Genomic DNA, 23,854 nt, shown 5'->3' on the forward strand with positions numbered 1-23,854 from the left:
TTGAGCATAGGGCCCTATAGCAATTGTATCACCAGAAATGGGTGAAATAGGAGGTGGCCTGAGCAAAATGATGGTGATTGAGAGAGTGATCTTCCACTTGCTTCGTCATGAGTAAACATAAGTAATAAATATCTAGCATTATATCAGACCTTTTGGAATTCCTGGGTGGGAAAATGATGGTGGTGGGCAACCAACAACAGTTGGCCCCTTTAGGCATCATTGGTGCTTTCCCTTCTCCTTGGAATGACCCTCAACTTATCCACAAGTAATATTAAAATCCATAATCGGTCTCCTGATACGGTAAGTAGGTGTAACCAGGATGGCGGGCCCTCTGGATTGAAAGTGGTGCTGTTGAACGCCAGATCTGTCAACGGTAAAACAACTCTCATCCAGGATTTAATTCTGGATGAACGGGCAGATCTGGCGTGCATCACAGAAACCTGGCTGGACGAAGCGGGAGGCGTAAATTTGACCCAACTTTGTCCACCCGGGTTCTCTGTGCAGCACCAACCGAGATCCGGAGGGCGGGGAGGCGGAGTTGCAGTAGTCTACAGAGATTCCATTTCTCTGACCAGGACCCCCATCCCGCAGTCAACAAATTTTGAATGCGTCCACCTGAGGGTGGGTGACCGGGACAGATTAGGGATTCTGTTAGTGTACCGTCCACCTCGCTGCACTACAGTCTCCCTACCTGAGCTAGCGGGGGTAGTCTCGGACCTGGCGTTGGAGTCCCAACGGCTGCTTGTGCTGGGGGACTTCAACGTCCATGCCGAGGCTGCCCTAACGGGAGTGGCTCAGGACTTCATGTCTACCATGGTGACCATGGGGCTGTCCCAACAAGTATCTGGCCCCACCCACAGTGCTGGACATACATTGGACTTGGTTTTCTGTCAGGGATGGGAGGAAGGTGGCGGTGTTGAGGAGTTATCCATCTCTCCGTTGCCATGGACCGACCACCACCTGGTCAGCTTTAGACTTGCTGCACCCCCTAACCTCCGCAGAGGTGGAGGACCCGTTAAATTGGTCCGCCCCAGGAGGCTTATGGATCCAGAAGGATTCCTGATGGCTCTTGGGGATTTTCCCGCCACCTCGGTTGGTGATCCTGTTGATGCCCTGGTCGCTCTCTGGAATGGGGAGATGACTAGGGCAATAGACACGATCGCTCCAGAACGTCCCCTCTCAAGTAGCCGAACTAAACCAGCCCCTTGGTTCACTGAGGAGCTGGCGGTGTTGAAGCGAAAGAAGAGGGAACTAGAGAGCGTGTGGCGTTCGGATCCGAGCGAGCCAAACCGAACACGGTTTGTGTCCTTTTTAAGGTCATATGCCGCGGCAATAAGGGCCGCAAAGAAAACTTTCTTTGCGGCCACTATTGCATCTGCAAAGAACCGTCCGGCCGAACTGTTTCGAGTTGTCAGAGGCCTATTAAAACCCTCCATTCAGGATGGGTGCCCTGATGACTCAGCAGCTCGCTGTGAAGCTTTTGCTCGGTTCTTTGCAGACAAAGTCGCTTTGATCCGCTCTGGACTGGACACCATATTAACGGCAGTCTCTGAGGATGTAACACGAGCATCTGCTTGTCCAATTTTGATGGATTCTTTTCAATTGGTTCAAACCGAGGATGTGGACAAGGTGCTTGGAGGAATGAGAGCTACCACATGCATCCTAGACCCCTGCCCATCCTGGCTTCTAAAGGAGGCCAGAGGGGGATTGGCCGAGTGGGTTAAGGTGGTGGTTAATGCCTCCCTTCGGGAAGGCATCTTTCCAGCCAGCTTAAAGCAAGCTGTGATAAAACCGCTGTTGAAGAAACCATCACTGGACCCCACTCAATTGGTAAACTATCGGCCTGTTTCCAATCTTCCCTTTTTGGGCAAAGTCATGGAACGTGTGGTGGCCTCACAACTCCAGGCATTCTTGGTAGACACGGATTATCTAGATCCGGCACAGTCTGGCTTTAGGCCGGGACATGGTACAGAGACAGCCTTGGTCGCCTTAGTTGATGATCTCCGTCGGGAGCTCGACAGGGGGAGTGTGTCCCTGTTGGTGCTACTCGACCTCTCAGCGGCCTTCGATACCGTCGACCACGGTATCCTTCTGGGACGCCTCGCGGGAATGGGTCTCGGAGGTACTGCTCTGCAGTGGCTCCGGTCATTTCTCGAGGGTCGGTCTCAGAAGGTATTACTGGGGGACTCCTGTTCTACCCCACAACCGTTGTTTTGTGGGGTTCCTCAGGGTTCAATACTGTCCCCCATGTTGTTCAACATCTACATGAAGCCGCTGGGCGAGATCATCCGGAGTTTCGGGGTACGGTGTCATCTGTACGCAGATGATGTCCAGCTCTGTCACTCCTTTCCACCTGCTACTAAGGAGGCTGTCGAAGTCCTGAACCGGTGCTTGGCTGCTGTGACGGTCTGGATGGGGGCGAACAAATTGAAATTGAATCCAGACAAGACAGAGGTACTCCTGGTCAGTCGTAGGGCCGAACAGGGTATAGGGTTACAGCCTGTGTTAGACGGGGTCGCACTTCCCCTGAAGACACAGGTTCGCAGTTTGGGTGTGATCCTGGACTCATCGCTGAGCCTGGATCCCCAGGTTTCGGCGGTGACCAGGGGAGCATTCGCACAGTTAAGACTCGTGCGCCAACTGCGACCGTACCTTGGGAAGTCTGACTTGGCCACGGTAGTCCACGCTCTGGTTACATCCCGCCTTGACTACTGCAACGCTCTCTACGTGGGGTTGCCTTTGAAGACGGCCCGGAAGCTCCAACTAGTCCAACGGGCGGCAGCCATGGTATTAACAGGAGCAGGGCGCAGGGAGCATACAACTCCTCTGCTGTACCAGCTCCACTGGCTGCCGATTAGCTACCGAGCCCAATTCAAAGTGCTGGCTTTGACCTTTCAAGCCCTAAACGGTTCTGGCCCTACATACCTATCCGAACGCATCTCGCCCTATCAGCCCACCAGGACCCTAAGATCTTCAGGAGAGGCCCTTCTCTCTATCCCACCTGCTTCACAGGTGCGGCTCGTGGGTACGAGAGATAGGGCCTTTTCTGTGGTGGCCCCCCGGCTTTGGAATGCCCTCCCTACTGAAATAAGATCAGCCACCTCGCTAATGGCATTTCGGAAAAAACTTAAAACTTGGATGTTCCAGCAAGTTTTTGGCTAACTTGACTTGATGATGTTTTGATCATGGATTAGCAATCTCGGACGACGAATTGGATTGTGACTTTAATTATGAGATGTTCTGGTCTGTATTGGTGGCCCAATACTATGTATGTATATGTATGTATTTTATAGTGCAATTTTTATATTAAATTGGAATATTGTAGTTTTTAAATATGCTGTAAACCGCAATGAGTCGCCGTACAGGCTGAGATATTAGCGGTATACAAGTGTACCAAATAAATAAATAAATAAATAATTTTGGGAGCAAAATTATGGATTTTAATTACTTACTCACCTAAGTAAGTAATTAAAATCCATAATTTTGCTCCCAAAATTGTCCTCAACTTCCACTTGAGGCCGACTTATAAACAAGTATTTCCAGTATGTATTAGTAGTGTTGTTCAAAGCGATATTGGACATTCTGCAGAACTGCCAACCATGAAAGTGATTTTTTTGTATGTTCAAAATTAGGATGCTGAACTGAACTGGCAGAAAAACAAAGTTGGCTTTAGACGTCTACTTTTTCTTCATCTTTTTTTCTTTTAAATTAAGCCTAGGCTTTGCTTTTAATTTTTTTCGCTCTAAAGTAAAACGCCTGGTTTTTGTGAAATATCTTCAAAGAGCTTCTCAACCACAATCAAGCGTGCTGAATTCCAAAGTGAAAACTGTTGCCCCCATAATTTATTACTCAATGTTTTTGCTAGGTCGTCAAGGGAAGCACTAATGCAGACACCAGATTAAATATTAACAATTCAGTCACACGGGATGCAAGCAGGGGCATCACAATTGACATTACGTAAACCCATTATTGTTTAGGTCGCTTTTTCTTAGTTTTCAAATCCTGTTTGCCTGATAAGCTTGTGCCAACAAAAGGATTGTGATAATTACAATTTACTACACAAACTGGAACAACAGATAAATTATTTATTGATTTCATCTTGTAGAAATAATCCTTCAATTTGTTTCCCAAACATACAGTTAAAGAAAACAACAAATGGAAGCCAAGAGCTGAGCATGGATATTTTCATGCAAAGCGGTGCATTACAAAGATGATGAAAAAAGGGGGGAAATGTGAGTAAAATTTTCAGTGAAATTTTGAAATACATTCATCTCTTAAAATCTAGACCCCACTGCGCAAATATTCAACAGAACAAAAAGAAATATACCTGTTACAAAATGCTCGTGATACTATATGAAACTTTGTAAGAACTTGTGCGTATAGAAGAGTTTTAATGAAAGGATCATTCAAAGGGTGCTATACTGATTCAACTGTTCCAGTTTTGTACCAAATGTACCCATTTATATTGTGTTTTATTATTTTACTTATGTATTTTATTAGTTAATAGCTAAATATTTTGCTAGATTTCTATTTTATTGTATTTCAGTGTAGATATTATATAAGTTTCAGTTGGATATTATACTCATTTTAATTTGTAGCATGTCCTCACCTCAATTTTTAGCAAAAGCTGGGGTTCAAATATTTATTTATTGATTGATTTCCAACATTTATACCCCATCCTTCCCAACCCCCGAAGGGGGACTCAGGGCGGCTTACAACGGCAACAATTCGATGCCAACAACATACAAAAACACATTATATACAACATTATACAATAGATAAAACATTAGATTAAAATGCATTTAAAACATCACTTTTCATCATATAGCTGAATCCAAGTGTGATCTAATGACCAACGACCCAGTCCAAAGCCTGTCATAGTCAGATTTCCAACATTATGATTACTGCCAAACCTACTGTTCGAATTCCTGATCCCAAAACCATGTTTTGAGCTTCTTTCTGAAAGAGAGGAGAGATGGAGCTGACATAATTTTGCTAGAGAGAGCATTCCACAGGTGGGGGCCACCACCGAGAAAGCCCTGTCTATCGTCCCTGCCAAATGCATGTGCAAAGAAGGTGGGACCAAGAGCAGGGCCTCCTGGATGATCTTAGATTCCGATGAAGATGACAATAGAAACTATGTAAATAGCCACTATTTGGATTGCTTGTAGATTATTAAGAACTACAATCAAGTACAGAAGAATTGCAATCTTTCTTTCGCACATCTCTCATGTATACACGCATTGTAGGATCCAAATGAATAGAGCCAATTAGCTATGAGCAAATTCACAAATAAAATACTATGTGGACTGGCATGTGGAGAATTTTGCTCTAAGTAAGACTATCGTCTATTAAAATGTGCCTGAATCTGACTGCAAATTTTTAGTGAAAGAGCACATTGAAATCAATTGGTGATTAGTTGTTGCAGTGCAGTTCATGTCACACTGACTCAGAAATAAACTTTGGGGTTCTTAAAGGTCCCTCTTGACTTTTAAGCTTTGAAGCAAATACCCCAGCTTACCTTGCTGCAGAGTGCTAAAAAAAACCCCACAAAATAAATGAACAGACCTTAACACAAATCAAGGCCCAGTTCTCACTGGAAATGAAGATGATCAAATTGTGGATGCTATGTTTTAGATATATCACAAGATGATGTGAGTTACTGCAAAGGGTAATCATGCTGGAAGGCATGAGAAAAATAGGAAGACTGTGCTGAAGGAGTTGTTCAACTGAGGATGCTATGGCCCTAGATTTGCAAGATCTGAGCAGGAGTCTTGGAGGTGTTTCATTCATAGAATAGCCATAGGTCAGAGTTGACTTGACAGAAAATAACTACAATAACAATCTGCATAGCTCCATTTCCATTTTGGATCAAAACTCTGAGTGGGAGCAGGAACCTGAGGTCTTTTCTCTTCCATCTCACCTGCCCTTCCACATTCATCCTACATCTCCCTGTCTTTCATTCTGATGGCTTGCTCATTGATTATGCATGCTCAGTACACTCACCCGTCTAACATAGTTCATATGTTACGTCTCCTCATCTTCCCCGGCTGTCTCCTTTGCCTCCTTTTGAAAGGTATCTCTTTTGTCCTAGGGACCTCGGAGGCTCTGAGATGTTAATGTGAGAAGGAACAGAAGAGAAATGAAATTTTGCATTCTCTCCAATGTAGGTGTCACAATTTGCATTGCAGACTGATTTAAGGAAAAGTCAATTTAAGCTTCTGATGTGTAAATGTCCTTAGTTTCCATAAAGAGGTTTTGAACAGTGTCTGATGGGGCAAGGTGTGCTGCGGATTTGCAATAGGCAGAAGACAGAGCCAGATATACTTTTCACTCGGTAGGAATAAATTTCTTTTGACATTTGTGCCAGCCTCTGTTTATCTGGAATAATTTTTCTCACCTGAAGAAACTAAAGCTAGTGACCTGGTTTGTGTAACTGTCATACAAACAGTTATTTTTGTTTGTTGTGGCAAACATTGTTTTGTATTTCATTTTACTCCTGTCCTATTTTTTCTTTTATTAAAAAAAGGACAGGAGGCATGCAAACGTACCTGTTGTTTGTTGATCAGATGTGGTCTGACTGCCTTCTTAAACTATTACTATGCCTTCTGGAAAAATGAGGCAAGCTTCTGTGTTAGGCTTCAAGGCTCTTAGTTTCAGTTTATGGACTGCTTTTGTTCAAATGCATGTCCCCTTGCCCAATTACAGATTCCTGAAAACAGGAATTTCTGTAAACATGTATATGAACTGAGTTATTTAGAAACTAGGAAAATGTGGTCTCTCACAAAGATACCCATATACTAAAGCAGGCATACAATGTATTTGGACAACTCATTTCCTTTTTGTAGAAGACAACACCACATCTGGTATTGGATCTTGACTGAAGAAAGTTGCAATTCTCACCAGCATCTTCCCTTTGCTGGAAAACAATGGATAGCACATTCATGTGGGGGTCCCATTTTCCATGTTGCCAAGATAAAACTTGTGGGCATCCAATTGTGCCGTTTTGTAAACCGCCATGAGTCGCCCTTGGGCTGAGAATGGCGGTATAGAAATATAGCAAATAAATACATAAATAAATGGAACTTCTGCCATCACTTTTTGTTCTGCCCTTGGAGGGCTGAAGCCATGAATGACCTGGAGGCTTGCCCCAAGCTATATTTAGGTCATCAGTGCTTCCAATAACTTTTTAATTGATACAATTTTAATTTCTTTTAATTGACCTGTTTGCCACTGAAAATTTGGTGGCTATCCAGCAAAATTTCAATGGGAAAGAAACCTAATGATGTGATATTGACTATTTCGTTGGCTTTAGCGTGCTCAGCTGTAAATGGCATAGCCAATTCTCATACTCACTCAATATTATAGCTAGTCAGCAATATCTTTGCCGATCTATATATCTAATAAAAGTGAAAATATCTATGTGTGCATGTGGCTGGGGCACCCACTTCTACAGACAAGCACCCACTTCCACAAACAGCTTTAATCAATAAAACTGAGGAGCCATCAAAAGCCCTCCCCCTCCAATGACATTTCAGCACCATGAACATGTAGCCCAGACCCTACCAATGTCCTCCCTAAACACCATACTGCCCACCACCCAAGGAATCTTTTTTTACTCTCTCCATTGATGTGGAATTTGCATGATCCTGCCCACTTCCTCTCCCTTAACCCTTTCCTACTCTTTTCAACTCTTTCTGCACAACAAACAGAGCAGAAATAATCAGCAGTTAAACATACTGGGGGAGTTTGGGGATTGGCTCCACATGATGGAAATTGTAGTTCACCCTGCATCAAGTCAGAGCACTGTGACAATGGACTTGGACCAAATTTGGCATACAGAACCACCATGACCAAAGAAAAATAGTGGAGAGGTTTTGAGGGAATTCACCTTGATTTATAGGTACTGGGATTTATAATTCACCTGCAATCAAAGAACACTCTGAACCCCTTCAATGATGGCCCTGAACCTAACTTGACACCTACATGTAGTTCTTTCACAGTGTGCTCTGGATGTGGTTCACTTACATCCAGAGAACACTGTGAACGCAAACCATGATGGATCTGCACCAAATTTGACACGCATACCTGAGATGTCAAAATTTGAATACTGGTGGCTTTGGGATGGAATTGGCCTTAACATTTGGTAGTTGTAGATACTGGAATTAATAGCTCACTTCCAATCAAAGAGCACTTTGAGCCCAACCAATGATGAAACTGGACCTAACTTGGCACCGGGACCTCTTAAAGACCATCATTTAAGTGTATACAACAAGGGGCAAATAAACTATGCTTGAAGGAATCTCTCTTCTTAAATCAACCTGCCCATGTCATAAGATCTTCTGCTAAAATCTTCTAATAAGGTCCTACTACAAATGAAACCCCACTGCACTGCTTATTGGATCATATGAATACAAAATATAAGACATTATTGGTGGTGGTACCCCAACGTTGCCATGCTCCTTCTAGAGAGATATACTTGCTTGGCCTTTTTGTGTATAGAACCCTTCAACCTGCCTTGTAATATTTCTTTCCTAGATTATATTTTGCCCCGTTTCTGCTAAAATTTGATCGCACTGTGTTATTTTAAAGAATAATTTATGGTCTACAATTTTGTAAACCACCTTGAAGTCTAATTTGATAAAGAACAGTTGGTTCTTTCCCCTCTCTGTGCTCACTTTTCTGGCAGGCAAATATTTTCTTGTTTAAGCAGGTTTTTAATGAGTAATTTCTTGCAGAGAGACCTTTTAAGGCTGAGAGTGGGTACTCTAGTCTTAACTTTTGTCTGTTTTAACACAATTTTATATTATTGATTTAATGAATGGTTTTAATATGGCAATGTTTCAATTGTGTTTAATTCCATTGCTATGTATTTAGTTAATTTTGTTGTATTGTTTGTGACTTGCCTTAGATTCCACATTGGTAGAAAGCAGCATATAAATTCTAAAAATATATAAATAATAGCATGAGCCCATCAGTTAATTAGCCAATAACTATCAGTTATGTCTGAAGTAGTACTTGTAAAATAACAAGTTGTGGTACTAACTCTGCAAATAGAGACTGCAAGTACTTGCTTTTTCAAAAATTAAATATTTTCAAGAAACAAGATTTTCATACTGAAAAACGGGATTTTTTTTTTTTGTGGTTCACAAGCCAGTATTATCGGGATGGATTTTCTTCTTGTGACTTCTTCAGGACTCAGACAGAGTGGAAAATATTTCTAATGATAATCCGCAAGAACCATTCTTCATATCTTGTACCTGGTGTGCGTCTAACAGAAATCTTTTCATTTTTGTATTAAAGTATTCTTCATTCTACAAGCTGTCTGCTGGCTGACACACAATCTCACCCAAAGGCTATGGATCTTCAAGTAAATGCTGAAATTCTATTAGTTTTCAGACCTGTAGTTACGCTTTTCATTTCAAATAAAATCAAAACCCTATACATGAGTAGGGAAAGCATAGAGTACAGATCCTTCCCTATAACCTTTCAGTTACCTATTACCAGAACACAAAGAAGGAAGTGTTTTTGGCATTTTGCAGACAGCGTATTTCCTGTGCTCAATGACTCTGCCAAGGAGAGCAAATACAAAACATAAAAGAGATCTACTTAGGAGAAAAATTAAAAGCATAACAAATGGTATGCTAGAAATGAAAGCGCAGATGTACAAAGGACAGACACTAAACAACAGTGTTTTAATATTAACACTATAGATGAAGTGTGTAGTAATCTGAATTCCTTTTGTACAGCTGCCTTTAAAGAAGTGAGGACACCTGTTGGAAGACATTGAGTTTTAATACCTCAAGAATAAGGGATTAGATAAGTGAGTGGCATTTTCAAAAGACTGGAATGCCCAGAAATGTCTACTGAAACAGTAGACATTTTCAGTAGACAATAGGGAGGAAGATCCCTATTGAAGTTACTATTTTCTAAATTTTTGCAGTATAGAAAGTACAGGTGTGCTACTTACTACAGACAATATCAGAGACCCCAGGAAGGAAGGAATAAACAGGATTTTGGAACACTTGTTCATATTTCTAGGTAAAATAGGCATAGATTTGTTGCTTCTCCCTATCAGTGAGTACAGAACTGTTGTTTGGAATTATATCTGCTACCAATATCCAGGTGAAACCCAATGCTTTATTGCGTAAAGCAAACCAGCACGGTGCCATGTCTGCATCCTCGCCATTATTACCCCATCCCTTGCTATTGATGAGTAAAACCTGTCAATAGCTCCCAATTCTGTTTCTGTGCCAATATGCTAACAGTAAAGTGACGTCACAGGGTGGGATTCTTCCCCTCTCCCCACTCTCTTTGCTCTTCCCAAATGAGCCAGCTTTTTTTTCTTTTATATTTTATAGCCTTTGTGTTTGGCTTTCAAATGCTGGAGTAATGCAATTGCACAAATAATAATAATAGAACACCAGTTTTGTGTGAAGGCAGGGTTAGGAGGATGTGTGGAAATACGATCTCAGAATCACAAATTGGTGATGATGGAGGATGAAAAAAAGAGGAAACTTCTTCCCCTAACAACATATTCCAAAGTGTGTTGTTGTGAGTTTTCAAGGCTGTATGGTCATGTTCCAGAAGCATTTTCTCCTGATGTTTCCCCCTGCATCTATGGCAGGCATTTTCAGAGGTTGTGAAGTATGTTGGAAACTAGGAAAATGGGGTTTATATATCTGTGGAATGTCCAGGGTGGGAGAAAGAACTCTTGACTGTTGGAGGTAAGTGTGAATGTTTCAATTGGGCACCTTGATTAGCATTTAATGGCTTGACAGTTTCAAGGTCTGGATTCTTCCTGAATGGGAGAATCCATTGTTGGGAGGTGATTAGCTGGCCTTGGTTGTTTCTTGTCTGGAATTTACCTGTTTTTGAGTGTTGTTCATTATTTATTGTTTGATTTTGGAGTTTTTAAATACTGGTAGCCAGATTTTGTTCATTTTCATGGTTTCTTCCTTTATGTTGAAATTGTCCACATGATGGTGGATTTCAATGGCTTCTCTGTGTAGTCTGGCATTGTAGCTGTTAGAGTGGTCCAGCATTTCTGTGTTTTCAAATACTATTCTGTGTCCAGGTTGGTTCATCAAGTGCTCCACTATGGCTGACTTCTCAACAAAGGATTCCCCCAGGCAGGAAGAAGCCAGATCTCACAAACTCTGTGGATGCCTGACATAGATGCAGGTGAAATGTGAGTAGAGAATGCTTCTTGAACATGGCCATACAGCCAAGAAAACTCACAACAACCCAGTGATTCTGGCTATGAAAGCCTCCGATATTACATTGTCCCAAAGTGTGTTTGTTAGCGTTGTGTATGTTTCACCTTTTACCTTGAAGGACACATTGCCGAGTACCAGAAGAGTGTCATTCTCAGATTGGTCTCAGCTTTCAAGCTGAAACTGTTTGTCATCATAGCAATATGATGTGGCAGGAATGTAAGGACGACAGTATGCTCATTTGAGGCATCTGTCACCAGGCTGGATGACGGGTTCTGTGCTGACTTTAAAAGAATGTCACCTATTGAACTGTTTCCAAAAAGCATCCTGCATTTCCCTTGAGGATCTCTTATCCAAGTATTGACCAGGCTTGAAATGCTTTGCTTGCAAGATCTGATGAGATATCTAGGAAAAGTGAAGTGCTGCATGCTTGTGATAAGTGTGTTGCTTAAAAGGAACCGAACAGTGTGCAGAATGAAGAAACAATTGAATCATAAACACAAGGCTTATTACTTATACAGAACATCCAACTATATTGAAAAGGCAAACAAACATTCTGCAATATGCGAGCTGTGCTTTCAACATACTTTCCCTACCTTGGGAATAAAGGCATCTGATTATAGATAATGGCTATTTAGATCACTGTCCCAAAAGTGAAAAGCTCTCTGGTTTCACTCCTAATAAATCTTAGAATATGCTGCTGTAAATTCCATATTGTATAAGACACATAAATGAATGGGTGTAAAGCATTTGTGAACTTATACTATATTACACAAGATTTAACCCATATCTGCTATATTTAGACTAATTTTAGAAACAAGACTGTCTATATCATTACGAGAATGAGCTCGGGCAAACTTCAAGCTAACCCATGTCTTCCACTCTCCTCTTTCAGCACAGCTATGTGCCAACTATAAGCTTCTGCATTGATTTTTGACTCACCAAAGGTTACTGAACACTAAACTAATGACCATGAAAGCTTTATTTACTGCTATATCCAACCACAGCTATTGAAAAAAAATTCAGGCAAACAGCTATATTACTCTGCTGCAGATAAAACACACACAAAAACAATTTAGTAATATTGTAAAAAAATAGCATATTAATTATGGCATAAACCAATTTAGTAATATTGTAAAAAATAGTGTATTAATTATGGCACTTGGTTAGGTATGTGCTGTTGTGCATAGATTGTAGCGATATGTATGCATCAGTGGAAAAGAAGAAGTAACATTGGGAAAACATTTTTATCTATTAATGGCCTAACCTACCTATAAATTAAATCAGCATCTACAGATAAAACACAGGCCACAGCACAGGCTATATCAAATACGTCTGCATTTATCTGATTTCTACTGATCAAGGCCTTGCTGTTTTACTGATAGAGTTATAACTTACTCTACATCATCCAGATACAATTATTATGAAATAACCTTAGTTTCTAGCATTCCAAGTTGTCCTCCCCTCTTGTCATGGTATTTTTTTGGGGGGTGGGGGTGGGGTATTTGCACATACTTACAAAAACATAGGAGATGAGATCCAAATCTAAACACAAAATTATTTTATGGTTCATAGACACACAGCGTGAAGGTAATTTTATACAAGAACAATTTGAATCATCAGAAAGCAAGGGTGTCACTATCTCAGCCACCCATGTGGGCAGTTTTGGATTATTTCATATTTTGGAATTCTGGATAAGGGATGCACAACATTTATTCTTTCAGGACAGTAATTCTCAGCCTGTGGGTCCCCAGATGTTTTGGCCCCAGGGGGATTAGGTTAGCACCCTCCCTGTCCATCTTCTGCAAAGATGGTTATTCTGCTGTGCCTTTGACTAGACAATCCCCCGAATAGCTTGGCCCCAACTAGGACCCAAAATCCTGTCCTTGCACTTAAATTTATAATGCTCTATTCTTATACTGCCCTCTATCTCCATTTTTGCCATGTAATCTATGCACTTTATCCATCAGCCCTATCCTCACAATTGTTTTTGCACCAGTCTGCCCACCAGTATCCAGAAGCTGATTGCTATCGCAGAGCTCATTGCTTGTTGGTTGATGTTTGTTTTTATATTTGTGTTATAATGTTGTTTTTTTTCTGTTTTCTGTTGCTATTATATATTGTAATGTGCTATATTTTAATAATACTGTTTGGGCTTGTCCCCATATAAGCCGCCCTGAGTCCCTTTGGGGAGATGGAGGCAGGGTACAAAAATAAAATTATTATTATTACTATTATAATTATAATTATTATTACTATTACTCTCAGAAATCCCAACAGCTGGTAAACTGGCTGGGATTTCTGGGAGCTGTAGGCCAAAACACCTGGGGACCCACAGGTTGAGAACCACTGTTTCAGGACAATTTTGTCTCAGGTTGTCTTATTTTTTTTCTAATTGTTTACACAGAACATTTTAAAATTCGTTTTTAAAAATGGGTTTCAATTGTCCTTTAATACAACACTCCATGTGCTTTTAGACATACTCCTTAGAGATGCTATTAACCTAAGGTATATACATAACTTTTTTTAGAAAAGGAAGAATCATATATTTTTCATTTCAGTAGGAAATGATGTGGTTGTAGCTCCCTCTCACCATACAAAAGAAGGAAAAGGAAGAAACTGTAGAGGAGCAGAGAGGACAAAACAATGAATTATAAAAGGAAATCTAAAAAGAAATTGTGTAAACCACCACATTATAATTAAGATACAAGGCAGTGACAGAAAGATGGAGCCCATGTATAGTCCATACTAGATGTCTGAAAGTAGATAGTACAAGTATACAGAGAAGAACAGCATGATCATGAAGAATCTAATCGTCTGGAAGGACTTATAAACAGACTGTGAATCTAAAAGTATTGTCAACAGCCTGTCTGCTAATTGGAAAATAAACAGCAACCTTGTGCTTGTGTTGTCTTTCCACAATTTTCTTCATTAAGTACCAGCTGCTGGGTTGACAATGTTGGTCTGTGTGACAAATTTGCAGAAGGATATCTCCTTGCAAAAGCATTTGTAAAATAACAGACCATCTAAATAAGAAGGGACCACCTAAAGGGAAATCTCATCTCTAGTGAAAAATAGAACTCATTTTGGAAACAAATACACCTTTTTGGTGGCTTGAAAATTGTGCATGACTTGTGCAGGATGGCGAAACCACAATGGATTATTTTCATGTAATAATGTAGATTCTCAGACAGATGTATACAATGGTTATTATGCCTCAGAGGTGGGCAAAATGCAAACTTCTGTATTTTGTGCTAATACAGCTTCCATCATCTGCTATCCTAGGCTAATGGGAGTGGCACTCCAACAGCACACGTAGAGCCATATGTTCCCCGCCCTGCTATAGAAATTTCAATAGAATATGTCTTCTAATGCAATTTACTATGTGAAGGCAAAATCGAATCTATTCCCTGACACACTTTACTACCCAAATGTGATAGCAAATATATTGTTTCTGTTCCATAGTACAGAATTTCAAATCTGATGACACTTTACTCTTTTCTCTTACACCGAGCTTCACCAAAAAGCAGTTAAGCAGCCATCCAGAAAAACACAGCTCTCCAGCTTGAATGCAAGTTTGAAATATGAGGAGGTTGAACACTCAGAATAGCATGTTTTATTTGACTCTATCCTTCAGAGACCTGGCTTCTCTGTCATACATGGGCACCCGTCTCACAGATGTTATTTATTTGTGTGTCTGCTTGGAAATAAATTTCAGAATAGTTGTCACCATGTCAGTGGACGAAGAGATGGAATAGACCAATTAGGCCCATGTTTAGGCCTTTGCTCAAGCCAATTTCTTCACCGTAGCCTATTTCCCTGTGCTCTGTCCACTTTAATATTTCACATCCCCTGACTTGTCTAAAAGTTCCTTCTCCATAAAATGAAGGAGAAATAAAATAAAAACCACGGCAGCCTAAATCAATAGCTGTAGCAAGGAGAAGTCTCTGACTTCCAAGGGCTGAAAAGGAACATTTTTCATTATATGATTATATCTATAAAATTTTAATGTTTTAATTTGGGCCAACATGGTATGAATTAGTTATCTGTGGGTTCTTTCAGTCCTACCTGTCATAGCTGAGTTCCTGTGAGAGGACAACGATCACGTGCTTATATTTCCCATGCCATTTAAAAGAGAAGATTTATGGCCCAAGCCTGCCACAAGTTAATTTAATACCACTTGTGTTTCTTGGGCTTTGAGCAGAGGTTCTTCAAGGCCTTTGCTATTAACTCTTGAAAAAACTTTTTGGTTAAACCCTCAAAGGAAGAACCCAACTGAGCATTTCCCCTGCTGTATAGGCCTAATTTAAATGAAATGATTACACCAGCAAAGATCCATTCAATCGCTATTCCTCTTGCACTCTAAAAAAGAACTATCATGGTAGCGTATCTGAGAACACCAATGAATATAAAGTGGATGTCAGTAAGAGGGATGCGGATTTTCTTCTATGATATAGTATTCTCATTTTGAAAAACAAACATTGGCAGCCCCCAAGTCACAAACAATATAGGTTATGTAGGTTTGTTCTTAAGGTGAAATTGTATGTAAGTCGAAACAGGTACATTTTTAAGTGTAGTGCTATCCAAATGTATATAGATAGCCTAGGGAAGGGCAAACACCCCTGTGGTGTTAGTCTTGTTGTCTGTGCCCCTGTTCAGAAGATTTCACCTCACTTTCTGTCTCTGTGAAAATTGGATTTTGAAAATGTTGGCTTGTGGTGGAAACAAGGATGGGCGATAAAACTTCACTGAAGACCTCTTTTCCCCATGATAACTCTAGGAGTGAATTTCCCTACCTAGGGGTTGATTTCTCTCACTCCCTGTTGTCTCACCCCTGTTCTTAACTATGAGTCATTTGTAAGTTGGATGTTTGTAACTCGGGGGCTGGCTGTAATAGCTGGTGTCTTGTTAATGATGTATGCATTAAGGTATATAAAGAGTGATGTTTTGTTACACTCTTGACCATCACCTGCGACACAAGACTAATGGTTTTGCTGTAATAACCCTCTCAAATGGTGGAAAGTGTGGATATATATACTCACATGCATGTGTGTGCACTGAAGAACTATCTGGTTATGCATCATAGCCAGATCCAAACCAAATACATAATTTGTCAAGAGCCTGACATTCCAACTGCCATTGCTTTGGCCATTAAGAGAGAAGAGCAGCTAAGAACATCTCGATCATGTCTTAGCTCTGCACTGAAAGAGAAACTATTCCAACTGCCATTGCTCTGACCTTTGACAGAAAAGAGTAGCCTGCAGGGCCTCATCATGGCTGAAAAAAACATCCTCCCTCCATATTCCAATTGTGGCCTATGAGGGACAGAAGATTATCTAGGCACAGCTCCATCATACCCAGCCCTGGTGGCTGGTGTGGCCCTTGCCTCCATATGCCAACTGCCACTGCTCTGCCCTCTAAGAAAGAAGGACAACCACTAACATCTGATAAACTTAATCCCTTTTCCCAGTCCTTTTCCTTGGATGCCCTGTCTTATTTAGATACTAAGAATGAAAGCAGATACTTGTCAAATTAATTATTTGGAAGCTGCATTGGGAGCATTTTAAAAAATAAAGGGCAGGGTATGAATACTGCAACTAATAAACAGCTTCTTTTTCAGGCCACTTATATACACACATAGCCTTTAAGTACATCTCAAAACGTAACTATATGTTACATCTAATGCATATGATTTCACTCCCCTCGATGGATTGTTACCTTGTCGTGGTGACCATTTCTGCTCCCTTGGCAGCCACCTCTCCACAAAAGTCAGCACTGACACTGAAATACAACACCACCTGAGCTCTGCGAGTGCAGTATTTTTGTAAATGAAGCAGAGAGTGTATGAGGACTGGGACATCCGTAAGGAGTCCAAGGTGCTTGTTTATAAAGTTATTGTCCTCCCTACCCTGCTATACGCCTGCAAAATGTGGACTGTCTACAAATGTCACACTCAACTCCTGGAACAATTCCATCAGCGTTGCTTTTGAAAAATCCTGCAAATTTCTTGGGAAGACAGGCAGACTAATGTCAGCATGCTGGAAGAAACAAAGACCACCAGCACTGAAGTGATGTTCCTCTGCCATCAACTCCGCTGGACTGCCCATGTTGTCCAAATGCCCAATCACCATCTCCCAAAGCAGTTACTATACTTCCAACTCAAGAACAGGAAATGTAATGCCGGTGGACAGGAAAAGTGATTTAAAGATGGGCTGAAAGCCAACCTTAAAAACTGTGGAATAGACACCAAGAACTGGGAAGCCCTGGAGCGCTCTAACTGGAGGTCAGCTGTGACCACCAGTGCTGTGGAATTCAAAGAGGCACAAATGGAGGGTGAAAAGGAAAAATGTGCCAAGAGGAAGCCAACCCTGACCAGGCCTGCCTTCCACCTAGAAACCGATGTCCTCACTCCGGGAGAACATGCAGATCAAGAATAGGGCTCCACAGCCACCTATGAATCTACTGCCAATACACCAAACTTGGGGGATCATCATCCTTGGGCTACAAGGGATTGCATAAGTAAGTAAAGTAGGTAAGTAATATATATATATATCTTGAGGTAGGGATCTTGATAGATCTTGATACCTCAGGACATTTCAAAACCTATATTTCTAATAATTTATTAAACTGAGAAGAGCTGGGGAAAAGTTCTTGAACATTCGGCACTGTTATTAACTTGATTTTGAAGTGGGAGTACAATTATAATAAAATGACTGGGAAATCACTGAATAAAAAGAAATAGCAGGTAGGAACAGATTAAACTAATGCTAACCCATTCTCATTTTTCAGTGGCACCTGCTAAACCAAACACCATGAAGTTTCCATTGAACTGCTTAGTTGTAATTCATGGTAAAATTATTATCCTCTTTTGAGAGTTGCTCCTGCTGGAGTTTCAGTAGGTGATAATTCCATCCTAGCTAACTTTTGTCATGCTGAATGCAAAGCTGATTTGGGACTGATTTTATTTTTTCCTCCCACTAACTATTTCTCTCTAACCAGATGCCCTCCAAAGGTTTTGGACGACAATTCACAGCATTCCTGACCCCTGGGCATGCCGACTGATGGTGAGAGGGACTCTTAAGGGTGACAGTAGGGCTGAGATCTTATGCAGACTTACACTGGCATTAAGCCTCATTATATTCTACAGGGAATACTTCTGACACGTAGACATATTGCAGTGTTAAATCTTGTTTTCTGAAATAGGAAATGTGATCCTGTTGAGTGCGGTCAGATTTAAAGACCTAAATTATGTTCCTGCTCACTCTTTGGATCTTGATGCCCTACACTGTGTTCCTGTTTACCATTTCTGTAGGGTTTCAGCATGTTAAGTTTCTTTATCAAAAAAGCCTGATGCAAGAACAAAGAGGAAAAATAGTTTTTTACACTCTCCATTATAATGATGAAAGGATTCTCAGAATCACTTGAATGGTTGCTATATTTTATCGGGGGGTTAAGTGCTTCCAGATGGCATGGGACGGCCTTAAGCAGTACCATGTATCTCTCCCCCGCCCCCATAATGGTAATCCCTGTGGATTAATGTAAGTTTAACACTTACAAAATGGCTCAGAAAAAAATCTAAATAGGATGTTATGGTGAGTTCTTAAGATGGGTTAAAGGGGCCCACCTAATACCTGTTGGGGGATACAGTTACTTACCAGCTTCAACTATGTGTTTTTGGGCTTTCCTGATCCACACCAGCCCAATGACCTCATTTGACTACATAACCAACTCACACTGTTTTGTGAACAGCTGGCTGTTGTACACTAATGTGGATGTTTTGTTTAGATTTATGTTCTTACTGAAATTATTGAAGTGGGAACCACATAAATGCTAGAAGAGGCTTAGAAGCAGGATGGTGTTAGTAGTGAGAACAGGAGAAGTGATAGTGCAAGTAAGACACTGCAAATATTTCCCAGACTTTGTATTGCTGTTTTCTTGCAAAGTCCCTGCCTTAAGCAAACAAGTATCACCAGCAAGAAGGAAAAATTAGGAGGGGAAATTGATTAGACATCAGTGACAAGTAATTACTTTTACAAGAAGCATTTCAAAAGAGAGATATATGCCTCAATCTATACTCAGTCACCCTAAAAGCCAGGGTAAGAACAATGCCCTTTTTCGTTATCTTTGATTTCTTTTTTTACTTTATCACATCAAAACAACTGCTATGTGCTCCTAAGGCTTATAGCATCTGAAAACTTCATTGGGTTTCTCTCTGACTTCCAAATGGCTTTTGGATCTTGGATAGCTCCTTTAATGTTTCAGATAATCCTAAAGGTGGGGCAGCTTCCAAGTCAGGATGAGAGTTAACCCACTCTAAATTTTATTGGAATTGTTGAAGGTGCTGGTCCCTACTCCAGAAAATTGTTCAGAGCCTTGGATGTCTTCTTTAAAGTGTTACATAAATCCCAATAGAGGCACACTGCATTCTTGACATGGACAACACCCTTGTCTAAAGCAGATTTGCAATCCTATTTTAATGGAAACCATCTGCCAACACATTTTGCATCACATCGCTTAAAAGAAATGCTGGACAGTGGTTTGGGAAAACAGGCACTAGATGAATTAGCAATACCAGACCATTTGGGGGAAATATGGTAATTCCATATATGATTCTGGAGCCTCCAGCTCCAGGTGCAGCAGGTTAAACTGCTGAGTTGCTGAACTTGCTGATCAAAAAGTCAATGGTTTGAATCCGGGGAACGGGGTGTGTTCTCTCTGTTAGCCCCAACTTTTGCTAGCCTAGCAATTCGAAAACATGCAAATGTGAGTAGATCAATAGATGCTGTTTCAGCGAGAAGATAACAGTGCTCCATGCAGTCATGCCAGCCACATGACCTTGGAGGCATCTACTGACAATGCTGGCTCCACAGCAAACAGGGTGAAATGATATCGTAATTAAATTACATTTTAAAAAATGTTATTCATATTTCCACCTCTACCAAACTGCCTTACCAAAACTTGATAAGAAACCTACATTAACCCACAGTGGTTACTATTATGGGGGGCTAAGTGCTTCCAGATGGCATGGCACAGCCATAAGCAGTGCCATGTATCTCCCCCCCCCCCCCACCCATAAGAATTGTCTGGGATGGCATTCAGAATGTTGTTGCGATGGATTCAACAACGAAATTTATTGCTGTTGGCCTATAAATATTAGTTTGTACCATCTGGCAATAGGATAAATACGCAGTTTGAAAATAACTTGTCAAACACAGCTGATACGACATCATTTTTTCAGCCATACTTCCTGCTTGCTATGAGCATTTTTGTGAGAGGAGGGACCTTCCTTTAGTAAAAAGAAAAGAAAAGAAAAGAAAAGGCAAGCTTAGGATATAACAACAGAAGACTGATTTTCCACAAGTTTTGCCCTACAATAATACACAAATTGGGAATAAACTCTGAAATGTACAGATGAAGAAAAATCACAGTACTGTTATTTGTGAAGCTTACATTATATTGTAAATTTTACTTTGTTAAAAAGCTTACTTTATGTGGGAAAGTTTGCTTCGAAAAGCTTACTGTAACATAATCAATAGCTAACTGAAAACCTCTCCTCCTTACTCCAGAAACCAAAGAAATAATGTAAAATATGCCAGAATAAATTATATGGGAAAACTTGTTTTTACTTGTATTTTCCTGGTTTATTGTCATGAAATCTACAGTGATGTTAATAACTGTATTTTACTTAGACAAATACCAAAGTGAAAATTCAAAAGCGAACCCTTTTTTGATAATAGGAGGTAGAACAAAGCTGTTTTGAAAAAGGTTTCACTATTTAAGGCAACTATTAGGAACTGTGAAATGTTGTCATAAACCTGATCATAATAGCAGAGCAGAATATCTATTCTTGAATAAAAGGATAAAGGAAGATTTCTTTTCTTTCAAGCTCAATGTCATGACATAAGAAGTAATTCTGAAAAACTGACATTGGGGAAAACAAATCTGCATTAAACCATATCCATCTATCCTCTCCCACGCTGAGCATTTGCAAGGGAAATTCAACACAATATTTCTCACTAGAAAATGCATTTGAGTTGGTGGGGCAAACATATCTTTCTGACTTGGGAACAAAAAGGATGGGGAAGATGGCCAAAAATCCCTACTGCATTTCAGAAGATATGCTCACCCTTCATGAACATCACACTTTTTACATTTCATAACTGGTACATGATAATTGATATTTTAAACAAGTATGTTAGCCCATGTAGAGGGGTGCACACCAAAACCACACATCTCTTTAATTCGGGTGTCGGCTTGTGGTGTTTTCATATGTTGCATATCATTTGCAAATAAGTATCAAAACTGCTTTTAGACCCATGTAGAGAGTTTGCATGATGCTAGAAAAATCAAACCTGGCATATTTCACTCTTGCACAGAAGAATGAACATTCTCATAAATTTTCTCCTTATTGGATGCAATTATAAGAGTGCTTGCATTCTTTAAAAAAGGAAAATGACTCCTCACATTGGAGACTTTTAAAATGAAATTTCCATTTGCATTCTTCTGTAAAAACTGCATTTTTCAGAAGCACTATCTTTTGGATGCTATGCAAAATTCTCTTTTTTGTGCAAAACCCACCAATATCAAAAAACAAAAAGAGGGTTTTTTGCATTTTCACTTAAGTATAAAATCTCATGACAGCTGAATTGGTATTAATGAGATGCTCAGCATGAAATTAAGAATGAGAAAAAATATGAATATATTTCCAATATAATATTTATTTATAAGGAATCATGAGATTGTTATTCAATGAGACACAGAGAAAGCACTTCACTAGCAAGGAGAGTGTGTCAGGGGACTTTGTGTGTCATATTTACATTCACTGAATAGAGCAGACATGGACAAACTTGGGCCTTCCAGGTGTTTTGGACTTCAACTCCCACAATTCCTAACAGCCAATAGGCTGTTAGGAATTGTGGGAGTTGACGCCCAAAACACCTGGAGGGCGCAAGTTTGCCCAAGCCTGGAATAGAGGCGCAATTTTTCCTCTTTGCTTGATAAGTTGATTATATGATCTAATAATATTTCATTTATATTTTTTCATTGCCTACAAGGTAGTTATTTTATTAACTGTTTCCATTGTAATTTGTATAATTGCTGCAATTTGCCATAATGTTAGGTTCAATTTATGCCAGTCCTATAGATGAAGGTTATCTAAGACACTCAATAATCTGCCATCTTTCTCTAGTGTAAAAAAATCAGGGTCATGGTTTCCTTTATTGAATCAATTCATCTGTAATATATTTTTTTCTCTTTCCCCACTGTCTTCTCCTTTCCTGGATATTAGTGCAAGTTACAATGATTTGTGTTATCTCAGAATGTGCCCAAAGTATGACAGCCTCAGTGCAGTCATTTTGATTTTTTAGTGACTGTTGTGGCTTAATTTGCTCTTAGACCCATGTATTTATCTCTTTGGCATCAGCTTTCTTTACTTGTAAAGATTTCACAAACATACAGATATTGGAAATATAATGGCATGGATTATTCTGAATCGGGTACTGAACATTACATCTTTGTTGCTGTCATTGTGTTGTGGTATGCCTCATTGTGGTTGGAATTGTTTCCAACTTATGCTGACTCGGAGATGAATTTGTCATGCGGTTTTCCTATAAATATTTGTTCAGAAGAGGTTTGTCTTTTCCTTCCACTGAGGCTGAGAGTGTGTTTAACCTGTCCAATGTCTTCTAGCAGATTTCCATGGCTGAATAGAGATTTAAACCCTGGTTTGCCAGATTCCTTGTCCAACACCCATGCTACAGTATCACAATTACTCTATATCTGTATCTACAGCATTTTATTTGTTGACCGAGTCAAGGGATAAAAAGTCTTTATTTTGATGCCTTTATCACTGACTTTTAAGTTGTGAAAATCATCTCTTTTTTGTCTTTTCTTACTATTCAACCCCCTTTTTTCATTAACTTTCATCAATTGTTCTTCCACGTCCTTGCATTTTCTGGAAATAATATGGCGTAATTGAAGTCATGACATTGAATGGTGACATTCACTGATGAATGATGTCATTGAAAGATGGTATTCACTTGATATGCAATCATTGTCATTATCATTATCTTCAATTATTGTTCTTATTTTAATGCAGTGTCTTCTAGGGTTTTTTTTACTGTTTATAAATATGAACCCACAGGTGGGAGAAAGCTCTAACAATTTGTTTGCCAATCTTGAACACCTCCTCACCTTAAAACAGTTCTGGATCTCTGATTGAACATGAATGCTTGCAGGCCATGTACATCAAGTGTTAGAATGCTTGGTCAGCAGCAGAGAGTTCAGAAACTAACTGTAGCTATGTGGCACATGAGCAAAAGTCTAGCTAAGTATAAGACAGGTTTGCAGAGCCTAGATCAGTGGTTCTCAATCTTTCATCCCCCATTTTTTTATTTTACTTGTCAGAATCTCTGACCATTGGTCAAAAGAATCACTGACCTAAATCAGAGTTTCTTAAACCTTTCCACTGGGACCCCTTTCCACTCAATAAATGTTTACACAACTCAGGATATATAAGTATATAACATAGATATAAAAATTAAACATGATCAAGCAGTGATAGAATCATAGAATCATAGAATTAAAGAGTTGGAAGAGACCTCATGGGCCATCCAGTCCAACCCCCTGCCAAGAAGCAG

At 40.1% G+C, this 23,854-nt stretch overlaps 1 protein-coding gene across 2 annotated transcripts in view; it reads right to left on the bottom strand.

Moving 5' to 3' along the window:
• ST6GALNAC3 (ST6 N-acetylgalactosaminide alpha-2,6-sialyltransferase 3) overlaps positions 1–23,854 on the bottom strand; it is a 408,376-nt gene that overhangs the window by 42,327 nt on the left and 342,195 nt on the right. The window contains exon 4 of one of the 2 annotated variants that reach the window (XM_067467816.1): positions 6,006–6,108. The exons of the other annotated variant lie outside the window; for it this stretch is intronic. Within the exon in view, the coding sequence (XP_067323917.1) occupies positions 6,021–6,108 (88 nt within the window). The 3' untranslated portion in view covers positions 6,006–6,020. Of the gene's footprint in view, positions 1–6,005; positions 6,109–23,854 lie in introns of those variants that run through there. 2 annotated transcript variants of the gene reach the window in all.

This window comes from Anolis sagrei, chromosome 4 (assembly GCF_037176765.1).
Source record: "Anolis sagrei isolate rAnoSag1 chromosome 4, rAnoSag1.mat, whole genome shotgun sequence".
In the NCBI taxonomy this organism is placed as follows: Eukaryota; Metazoa; Chordata; class Lepidosauria; order Squamata; family Dactyloidae; genus Anolis; species Anolis sagrei.